Below are 11,942 nucleotides of genomic sequence, written 5' to 3' on the forward strand. Positions count from 1 at the left end.
TCTAATGAATTGTGGGAAGAACCCAGACTGGGAGGGGCCACCTGTTGAACCCACAGAGCAAGGAAGAACTGCGGCATATGACCCCCTGATAAACCCAGCACCACAGGCATGGAAGATCCACAGCAGAACAGACAGATTAGAGGCATGGGTGGGGGTGGAGGAATAGGGCACCCACAATCTTTGAGGGGGTCCTCTTGACACTGTCTGTGTCCCCAATTACTCAACCGTTTTCATACATCTCTCCCATTTTGTAGTGTGCTTGTACTGTCTTTGATCTATCCACATTTACTATCAGTCTACTGCTCTGGCCTGTGTAATTTCTTATCTTGTGTACTGATTCTCCCAACATTTCAAAGGCTGGAAGTGTGTGTGTGTGTGTGTGTGTGTGTGTGTGTGTGTGTGTGTGTGTGTGTGTGTGTGTGTGTGTGTGTGTGTGTGTGTGTGTGTGTGTGTGTGTGTGTGTGTGTGTGTGTGTGTGTGTGTGTGTGCGTGTGTGTGTGTGTGTGTGTGTTTGTGTGTGTGTGTGTTCTGAAACCTGTCAACAATTCCACTGGCAAGTTCTTGGGTTGAACTTTAATGAGCATTTAAACCACAAGACCATAAAAGTTAAATTAAGATGTTTTTTTTGTAGATTGTTTTGGGGTTGTTCTGCCTGCATGCAATTTTACAGTGTTAAGTCAATTCAGCGGAATAAAATGTTTGTCTTGCAGACCCGCCCGAAGAGTAACACCGACTGTGAAACAGCTGTTTCTAATCCACGCTGCAAGCATAACGCATGGACCCCAAATCAGTTAATGCTCTGTTGTCAGTATGAGTCTTGAAGACCTAACGTATCAGACTAGCCTCAGAGCAAAACATATCATATTTTATAAAAATTACGGGAGGGAAGTTGGTCGTGGTCAATGGGCGTATAATGCGAACTGACAACTTCAGCATTTTAGCTAATTAACAACTTTGCAACTACCTACTACTTTTTTGAGCTTCTTTGCAACTACTTAGTACGTTGGCTAACCCTTCCCTTACCCTTAACCCTTTAACCTAAATCCTAACCCTAACTTTAACCCCTAACTTAATGTAGCATATCACGCTAAAGCAGTCAAAGGTAGCATATCATACAGTAGAACTTAATATATCATACTACACTGAACAAAATTATAAACACAACATGTAAAGTGTTGGTCCCATGTTTCATGAGCTGAAATAATAGATCCCATAAATGTTCCATACGAACAAAAAGCTTATTTCTCTCAAATGTTGGGCACAAATTAGTGAGTATTTTGGGCGGCAGGTAGCCTAGTGGTTAGAGTGTTGGGCCAGTAACCGAAAGGTTGCTGGTTTGAATCCCAGAGCTGACAAGGTAAAAATCTGTCATTTTGCCCCTGAACAAGGCAGTTAACCCACTGTTTCCTGGTAGGCCGTCATTGTAAATAAGAATTTGTTCTTAACTGACTTGCCTAGTTAAATAAGGGTTACGTTTAATTTTTAAAAAAATCCTTTGCCTAGATAATTCATCCACCTGAAACCTGTGCATATCAAGAAGCATGATCATTACACAGGTGCCCCTTGTGCTGGGGACAATAAAAGGCCACTCTAAAATGTTCCGTTTTGTCACACAGCACAATGCCACAGATGTCTCAAGTTTTGAGGGAGCAAGCAATTGGCATGCTGAATGCAGGAATGTCCACCAGAGATGTTGCCAGAGAATGTAATGTTCATATCTCTACCAAAAGCTGCCTCCAACATTTTAGAGAATTTGGCCATACTTCCAACTGTCCTCACAACCCCAGACCACTTGTATGGTATGGTGTGGGCAAGCGATTTGCTTACTTCAACATCATAAACTACTGACAACAAACACAATTGCATTTGATGATGGCAATTTGAATGCATAGAGATACCTTGACGAGATCCTGAAGCCCATTGTCGTGCCATTCATCCCGCCATGACCTCATGCTTCAGCATGATAATGCACAGACAGACCCATGTTGCAAGGATTTGTACACACTTTCTGGAAGCTGAAAATGTCCCAGTTCTTCCATGGCCTGCATACTCATCAGACATGGCACCCATTGATAACGTTTGGGGTGCTCTGGATCGACGTGTACAACAGTTTCAGTCCCCGCCATTATCCAGCAACTTCGCACAACCATTGAAGAGTAGTGGGGCAATATTCCACAGGCCACAATCAACAGCCTGATCAACTCTATGAGAAGGAAATCGTTTATATTTTTGTTCAGTATAAAAGGGTCAAAGCAAATTGGTGCGATCGAGATGTAGGATACTATATGTCCTACAATTCGCGTTGACCCAATGTAAAGTATCATTATACTAAATGGAGTGGCACGGATTGTAATGCTCTGAGACCAGCAGACGACGGTATTTCTGACTTTAACAGGGTAGATTTACGGTGCCAACATTTGGGCTACCTAAATAGCGCACTGTCTTTAATTACCTTCATAATGGCCTACCTGTAAACTTTTCAAAGTGCTGAATTGAGACATAAAAGTTGTTGTGCATGGTGAAAGTTCTTATGGAGTAAATATAGCCTAAACTTATTCTTGCAACAGTAGACCAGGTGTGTATGAGATGTTGCCTAGATGGCATGTACTAAACCTTAAACACATAGGCAGAGTAGGCGTAGGTCGAAACATAGGTTAGTCTACGTGAACAAGGCAACAACGCAGGTCTTTGGGTTGTGTCCCAAAAAAATGCGCATGCAGGGCATCAGGTAAAGTCTACAAATGAAATTGGCGAACAGTGCTGTCACTTCACTTTCAGAGAGAAGCACCTGCTCGGATGAACTCCAATCAGATTCATTATCTGGCGGGACAGAACGCCTGCCTAGGTAGTTATTGGCCATCAAGACAGTTCCCCAGAGACGGGAAAAGCAATGACGGTTCCATTTTAAAGGCTGACTTTCACAATATCACATACTCAGAATGATTAGGCCTATGCTTAATTGGTTGGCCCATATGCAGAATGCGCGCATCAAATGTATGTGCTGTAAATGTATGTTCATTGAACTTTAAAAACTGATGTGTTATGCTTAGCCAAATATTTAATAGATTGTGTGATGAATTTACTATCACAATGTTTTTGAATAATTTGTTGCTGCATGCTATTTAGCCTACTATACTTTACCAATCGTTAATTGCACACAAGAGCGCGCATCACAGGATCGCCTTTCACTTTCTTCATTCACAACCATCACGCCCCCTCGCTTCTCCACTCAAACTGTTTGTGAGGCTCCTCGACTACAGAAACAGTTCGCAGTAAGAGGTTTACCTGTTCTTAAACTAACCAGAGAAGCTGCCGCCTTAATGGTGGACTATAGACACATCTCCGTGATTATTCATTGTGGAAATATAGCTATTCCTTTACAAGGTAGGCAAGTATTCACTCAATAATCTATTATTTACTTCTGTTTAGGCTATTATTATGACATTAAAACTGTTGTTTCACAAGTAATTATGGCTGCAAGCTATTGTCACTTGTCCGTTCTGTCTGAATATCTCTTACCTAAAGTATACAAAATAATATATAGGTTATATTTCGCTAGCCTGCATGTCTGCAAATTAGAAAATAATTTATACCCCTGTTTGATTACCAACAATGAAATCAAAATGTGTTGAAATGACAGTCTTCACATGAGATGAGCAGTTTAAATGTGCGTAATTTGGTAGCCGATGCAATTCGATGTGTCGGAACCACTGTCTGCATCTGATTATGATGGATCTAATAGGTTAAGAAGATTACAAGTGTAATAAATAGTGCTTATGATATAACAGGGTGTTCCACTACCAGAGATGTCAACCAGTGTGAGCCACGCGACCCTCACGACGCTCTATCAAATAGATATAAAATACATCAGTGAGAAGAAGCCACTTTAAATTCAGTTGTTTGCTATACACATGTTCGTACTTTTGTTTGGGTATATTCCTTATAACCATATAATACTGTAGCCATCGTTCCATTATTTACAGCCTTATATAGTAGTCCTCTGCTATACCCTAATCAATGGCCTCTTCAATAAACGTGAACGACTACTCCTTCAAGCGTGTGTCCTATAGACCTACAAACGTAAACCTATGTATTGCTCTCTTAGAAAATAATCGCGTTTAAAATAGCCGAGCTGTGTGTGTGGATTAGCAGGTATACAGCGGTAGCCTACCAAATAGTTAACTGGGGGATGTCCGGGAATTGGATGATCTCAGAGCCTAACTATTACATAAGGTTTGTGTTGGTACAACCCACCCACTGGGCACAGACGCCAATTCAACGTCTATTCCACGTTGGTTCAACCAGTTTGGGTCTGAGTGAGACTGTTACACAAGGGCACAATAACCTGGGACCTTAATCACGAAAATAAATCAGAGCCTTTCTCTCTACAATCTCATTTCAAACCCAGAAATGTGTTTTCCACAAGCCATATGACAAATGAATTACATTGGCCATACATATCGGTGCTTACGTATTACCTCTTCAACATTGAACTGATTTAATTCACTGCTGGTTTGATTCAATTATACCGTCTAGGTAGGCTATATAATATGCACAACAATGCACAACATACATTAATGACGTTAAAGTTGACAGGCAATACGTTTGCGCAATAGCCTGAGTATTCCCTCCAAAAACGTCTGGATAATGTATTGCACCTAATGAAAAATAAACTAGTAGAATAATTAATAGATTGGGCGTTGGGTTATTTTGTTGGCCTGGTTTTGTTCATCAGAAGAGAGAAAAACGAAGCAAAATGTCAACCACATTACGCAAGACGCATTCTGATTAGGGGACTGCGTGCCATTGGGATGGCCGAATTAAGAGTTTCAGGACAAGGAATGAAGCACAACTTCTTAATAGCCACTTTGCTTGGTCGGGTAGAGAAGTAACAAGGAGTGCGGAACTGGTGGTATAATGGTATAACCTTTTGATACACAACGCAAATGGAAACCATATGTGGCAGAAATAAACTACAAACAGGTGTTGAATAGAATAATTATGTTACATATGTGTTCAAGAAAATAATAACAAAATATAACATAATGCAGTCAGAATCGTGATTTTCCTGTGTTTTGTATATATTTCCACACTATGAGTTCGGAAATATACTGTGATGTTCTGAAGAGGATGATAATGCCATTTTAGTGTAATAGCTATTTGAAAAGTACACTTGAAATTTCAGCCTGTTTTGGTGGGATGGAGTTGGTGACATCATCAGGCAGTAAATTAGTTAATAGACCAATAAGAAAGAGAGTTCCAAACCACTCTGCCAATAACAGCTAGTTTACAGTTTCCCCCTCCCCACTCAGACCACTCCCAGAATTCTTGCTTGAGAAATTGCTCTTTGCTTCTTTTTGAAGGTGGCTGCATTGGACCTTTAAATATCCCCATTAATATTTTAATTAACAAGAAATATCTAGGCATATTTTTTTTAGTTTAACCTTTATTTAACTTGGCAAGTTAAGAGTAAATTCTTATTTACAATGATGGCCAAACCCAAACAGTCCCTATGGGACTCCCAATCACGGCCGGATGTGATGCAGCCTGGATTCAAACCAGGGACTGATGCCTTTTGCACAGAGATACAGTGCCTTAGACTGCTGCGCCACTCGGGAGCCCAATAGAACTGTCACTTTTGTGATGAGTAATTCAACATTTTTGTCAGTTTTCATCCAGCTGTCTCATCAGTAGTCTGTGTGTGTGTGTGTGTGTGTGTGTGTGTGTGTGTGTGTGTGTGTGCGTGTGTGTGTGTGTGTGTGTGTGTGTGTGTGCGTGTGTGTGTGTGTGTGTGCGTGCGTGCGTGTGTGTGTGCTTGTGTTTGATAAAACTTCCTCTGTGATGGAATTAGGGTAAATCCCTCACCATAAATAGGTGAGGAGCAGGGCCCAGGACCTTCTGAATGAAGAGTGGAGCAGAACAGGATTACAGCATTGTCATGCAGTAGCAGGACTGTCAGCATACATGGGCAAGCACTTTATCCCTGTTGTGTTGTGTTTGTCAACCAGCATGTTTATAGATTCACTTCCCTACATACAATCTGCCAGACACATAATATAAAGATAGAAGGGTGAAATATTGTTTACTTCCTACTCAAGAAAGATGATTTAATCTCTCTGTCTATCTCAGAGAATAGTAGGCTGTTTGTATCATGTCTGTTGGCGTGTCACAGAAATGGTATAGTCCAATTGCCAGGGCAATCTTTCACTATCAGCCCGCATCTGCTGTCACTACTCAGTGACACAATGCCTTGTCACAATGTGGCTAACGACTCTGCGGTCAATTAACACTGCAAATCATCACCGACAAGTCTCAACACCTCTCTTATAAAGACCTCAAGCAGCTTCATATGTGAAGCTTGTGTTAAAATTCACATAACGGTTAGAGATGCCAGGAGTCGACTGGCTGTGGTAGAAAATGTGTAGCATCTCAACACATATCAAGTGTGACAACAGTACTATAACTCCTAAAGGATATGATTCATACACAAATCACCTCAAACCTAATGAGACATTGAAATTGTTTTAACTTTTAAATACAGGATTCATGGTTAAGAAAGTTTTCATAACAGAACAGTTTACTGGAATATAAGATGATGGCTAAATAGGAGTAAAGTCCTCGGGTTGGTGGGGATTCCATTAACTGAGATGATTAACGATAATGTCGTCAGCTGAATGCAGTCAGCAGTATCATCAGTGAGTCAGCTTAGAGCACAGCCACGAACTACACTACATGACCAAAAGTATGTGGAGACCAGCCCGTTGAACATCTCATTCTAAAATCATGGCCATTAATATGGAGTTGGTCCCCCTTTTACTGCTATAAGAGCCTCCACTCTTCTAGGAAGGCTCTCCACTAGATGTTGGAACATTGCTGCGGGAACTTGCTTCCATTCAGCCATAAGAGCATTAGTGAGGTCGGGCACTGATGTTGGGCGATTGGGCCTGGCTCACAGTGGGAGTTCCAAAAGGTGTTTGTTGGGGTTGAGGTCAGGGCTCTGTGCAGGCCTGTCAAGTTCTTCCACACTGATCTGGACAAACCATTTCTGTATGGACCTCACTTTGTGCAAGGGGGCATTGTCATGCTGAAACAGGAAAGGCCCTTCCCCAATCTGTTGCCACAAAGTTGAAAGCACAGAATCATCTAGAATGTCATTGTATACTGTAGTGTTAAGATTTCTATTCACTGGAATTAAGGGGCCTAGCCCGATCCATGAAAAACAGCCGCTTTGAAAGTTACTGAGCTCTTCAGTAAGGCCATTCTACTGCCAATGGTTGTCTATGGAAATTGCATGGCAGTGTGCTCAATTTTATACACCTGTAAGCAAATGGGTGTAGCTGACATTTTGGGGCTCCCGAGTGGCGCAGCAGTCCAAGGCACTGCATTTCAGTGCTATAGGCGTCACTACAGACACCCTGGTTCGTATCCAGGCTGTATCACAACCGTCCGGGATTGCGAGTCCCATAGGGCGGCGCACAATTGGCACAGGTTTGGCCGGTGTAGGCCGTCATTGTAAATAAGAATTTGTACTTAACTGACTTGCCTAGTTACATTTTTTAATTTTTTTTTAAATATAGCCGAATCCACTAATTTGAAGGGGTGTCCACATACTTTTGTGTATGATCAGCAGGAATAAAGATGCTATGCAAAAGACCACAGATCATGATGAGCAACTTTTGATTTTTGTAATGTCTGTCATCCAAATGGGCTTTGAAGAAAAAGGCTACAGTTAACATGCATTTAAATGCTTGTTAGTGTAATGTGCACACAGCTCTGGAGGAAACACAAAGAGGTCCTGATAACAGGTTACCACACAGGGAGACGCACACAAAATGCTTTTGAACAAATAACTTCCTTGGAAAATTGTGTATCCACAAAAGTCTAGCAAGTCTTTGGAATGCACAACAAATTCCCGAGGATGTATGATTTACTGTGTGATTCACTGCAACACCCCACACAAACCTCAAATCAGCACACACCATCTGCCATGTAAAACCATAGGCATTTTTGGGTGGTTTCAGCCAGTCCCTCTCAGCAAACACACAGATTCTTGAAGTGTTTCCCCTTGTATTTCTGTCCTCTGGCTCCAAGGATGTAAATCTCTCTGTCTTTCTCTCTGTGTCTCCACAGACCTCCAAGACTAGCGTTTTGATGTCACATTCCCAAAGCAACTGAACCCCGTCAGAGAAACAGCAGACATAAAGATAGCCAAAGGATTCTTCATCTTCAGAGAGGACAAAGAATAAGGAAGAAGGGAGGTTTTGAAGCTGGAACACCCACCACCCTTATTGAATAATGGTGACTTTTTGAGAGTGCGTTGATCTCAGCTCAAGGCCTACATGCCACTGTGATCACTAAGAAGCGGACAAAGGAAAAAAATCATTTACAAAAATCATTTTAAAAGGAGGTGCAAATCTCATCACTGAGAGACGATCCCCTCACAAACTGAATTCTGGGAAACAGAATGCCAGCGAAGACGCCCATGTACTTAAAGACTACCACACCCAAACGAGGGAAGAAGCTCAAGCTGCGAGACGTCCTGTCCAGTGACATGATTAGCCCCCCGCTAGGGGACATGCGCCACAGTGCCCATGTCGGGCTGGAGGGAGAGGGCGACATGTTCGGAGACGTAGGCTTTTTACAGGGCAAGATGGACATGTTGCCCGCCCTGAACGGCTTACCACGGTCCCACAGTATGGAGAGGCAGCTGGATGAAGTCTATCCCATGAACGACAAAGGACTCAACCACTCTTGTAACAACCACCGCAATCCCTACCACCATTCCACCAGCCTGCTGAAGAGCACCATCTCCATGCCTGTGTTCATCGCCCCCGAACAGGCCCCTCCCAAGCCACCTCGGCTCCACCTGGAGGACTTGACCCCCCCGTCCCAGCAGCAACAGCAACAGCAGCAGCAGCACCAACCTCAGCCGAACAACCATAACCACAACGACCACAACCAGCAGCGGCATCAATCGTTGTCTGTGTGTGACCAGGGTGTCGGCTGCTACATGGACCCCTGCCACGACCTTAATTACTCTGCCTCCTTCAGGCACCTGGTGCCCTCCTCCGGCTCCTTCTCAGAGGTCTCCTCAGAGGACTCCATGTCAGAGAGCTGTGGCCCCCTGGAACCTCAGAGGGGGCTGAGCCTGGATTCAGACGCTGGCCTGAGCAATGAGGACCTGAGGAGCGAGCGGAGTGAGTCGCCCACTGTGTGCCCTAGATTCTCTCCCTGTGTCTCCCGCTCAGAGTCCCTGATGGGCTTGGATCTGGACCTGGGGCCATCCATCCTGGAGGATGTGCTGAGGATCATGGACCGCTACAAGAGTGTTGATGACCACTGTGATTTGTGAGCAGATGGGGGGAAAGGGGTTTAGACACTGCTGTGCAGAGAGGTGTCTGGTACACTTTTTTTTTACCATCCTCCATATAGCCTAATGATGATTGGGCTGGTCCAGCAGACAGGCAGACAGGCAGACAGGCAGACAGGCAGACAGACAGACAGACAGACAGACAGACAGACAGACAGACAGACAGACAGACAGACAGACAGACAGACAGACAGACAGACAGACAGACAGACAGACAGACAGACAGACAGACAGACAGAGGATAGTGCCAGGACTGACAGGCTAAAAAGCCTGGGACTTAAGACGGCTGTAAATGTGGGACTATATAATATCCAGACTGAATACACAGCAGCTTCAGAACCAACCATTTGTCTTTTGATATTCAGAATCACAATGGGGGAGAGACAATCATTTCTCCCACCCAAATTTTTCGCAGACTATCATTTTACATGTTTTTCAGCATAATTTATACTTCACTAACTCTCTAAGTAAGCTCTGTAGTTTTGTGATAGGATAAAACGTAGTTGTCTGAAAATACAATTAATGTACTTAAAAAGACTTCAAGGTTTGTGTTTTTTTCCCCTGAAATATCATATTGCTGATATTCTTCCAGGAACACATTTTTTAAAATTCTGTATGTACATCTGATTGAATTTTACTGTTCTATGTCAGAACAATACGATCAAGACTGGAGTATGCTATGTATTAGTTTGCCATCTAGTGGCATATGTAAGAATGACACCCAACATGCAGCAGTTCGAGCAGGGCAAAAAGTGAGGTCAAAATGTTGTTTTCTGGGGGCTAAAGTGCATTAGAATCAAAGTATCAGAAATGTGCAGCTTCTTCAAAATCCTTTAAATAGAGTGGGATGACCAGAGAAGGTTTCTCTTTTGTAACAGCTGTGCAATTTGTGGACTTGAATCGAATCCTTCAGCATGTTCTTCTATTGCGTTGTTAAATTACAGTGTATCTCCAATTGTTATGTATATAACTGTAATGTATGAAATAAATATGGGAATTAGATGCTGTACCATTGTATCATTCCTTTCTTTTATACACACTACCGTTCAAAAGTTTGGGGTCACTTAGAAATGTCCTTGTTTTTGAAAGAAAAGCACATTTTTTGTCCATTAAAATAACATCAAATTGATCAGAAATACATTGTAGACATTGTTAATGTTGTAAATGACTATTGTAGCAGGAAATGGCTGATTTTTAATGTCTCACATGGAATAGCCTTCATTTCTCAGAACAAGAATAGACTGACGAGTTTCAGAAGAAAGTTATTTGTTTCTGGCCATTTTGAGCCTTTAGTCGAACCCACAAATGCTGTTATTCCAGATACTCAACTAGTCTAAAGAAGGCCAGTTTTATTGCTTCTTTGATTAGAACAAAAGTTTTCAGCTGTGCTAACATAATTGCAAAAGGGTTTTCTAATGATCAATTAGCCTTTTAAAATGATAAACTTGGATTAGCTAACACAAAGTGCCATTGGCACACAGGAGTGATGGTTGCTGACAATGGGCCTCTGTACGCCTATGTAGATATTCCATTACAAATCAGCAGTTTCCAGCTACATTAGTAATTTACAACATTAACAATGTCTACACTGTACATTTTAAGTTAATGGGAAAAAAAGTGCTTTTCTTTCAAGAACAAGGACATTTTTCTAAGTGACCCAAACTTTGGAACGATAGTGTATATACAGTACCAGTCAAAAGTTTGGACACACCTACTCATTCAAGGGTTTTTCTTTATTTTTACTATTTTCCACATTGTAGAATAATAGTGAAGACATCAATACTACGAAATAACACATATGGAATCAAGTTCTCACCAAAGAAGTGTGAAACAAATCAAAATATATTTGAGATTTGGGCCTCCCGCAGTGGTTAAGGGCGCTGTACTGCTGCGCCAGCTGTGCCATCAGAGTCCCTGGGTTCGCGCCCAGGCTCTGTCGTAACCTGCCGCGACCGGGAGGTCCGTGGGGCGACGCACGTCGTCCGGGTTAGGGAGGGATTGGTCGGTAGGGATCTCCTTGTCTCATCGCGCACCAGCGACTCCTGTGGCGGGCCGGGTGCTAGCCAAGGTTGCCAGGTGCACGGTGTAGCCTCCGACACATTGGTGCGGCTGGCTTCCGGGTTGGAGGCGCGCTGTGTTAAGAAGCAGTACGGCTGGTTGGGTTGTGTATCGGAGGACGCATGACATACAGCCTTCGTCTCTCCCGAGCCCGTACGGGAGTTGTAGCAATGAGACAAGATAGTAGCTACTACAACAATTGGATACCACGAAAAAGGGGTAAAAAAAAATTTAAATGTAAAAAATATATATATATATATATATATTTGAGATTTGAGATTCTTCAAAGTAGCCACCCTTTGCCTTGATGAAAGCTTTGCACACTCTTGGCATTCTCTTAACCTGGAATGCGTTTCCAACAGTCTTGAAGGAGTTCCCACATATGCTGAGCACTTGTTGGTTGCTTTCCCTTTACTCTGCGGTCCAACTCATCCCCAACCATCTCAATTGGGTTGAGGTTGGGTGATCGTGGAGGCCAGGTCTTCTGATGCAGCACTCCATCACTCTCCTTGGT

General features: G+C 42.8%; 1 protein-coding gene across 1 annotated transcript; it reads left to right on the forward strand.

Annotated features, from left to right (window-relative positions):
- The first annotated feature begins 3,223 nt into the window (after nucleotides 1–3,223).
- Nucleotides 3,224–10,376, forward strand: LOC110507600 (cdc42 effector protein 3). Its single transcript, XM_021587693.2, has 2 exons — nucleotides 3,224–3,384; nucleotides 8,131–10,376. The coding sequence occupies exon 2, from the start codon at nucleotides 8,465–8,467 to the stop codon at nucleotides 9,350–9,352; it is 888 nt and encodes a 295-aa protein (XP_021443368.2). The 5' UTR covers nucleotides 3,224–3,384; nucleotides 8,131–8,464; the 3' UTR covers nucleotides 9,353–10,376.
- Nucleotides 10,377–11,942: the final 1,566 nt, after the last annotated feature.

Source organism: Oncorhynchus mykiss, chromosome 27 (assembly GCF_013265735.2).
Source record: "Oncorhynchus mykiss isolate Arlee chromosome 27, USDA_OmykA_1.1, whole genome shotgun sequence".
In the NCBI taxonomy this organism is placed as follows: domain Eukaryota; kingdom Metazoa; phylum Chordata; class Actinopteri; order Salmoniformes; family Salmonidae; genus Oncorhynchus; species Oncorhynchus mykiss.

Coding starts and splice junctions, on each gene's coding strand:
- LOC110507600 (XM_021587693.2), top strand. CDS start 8,465: ATGCCAGCGAAGACGCCCATGTACTTAAAGACTACCACACCCAAACGA.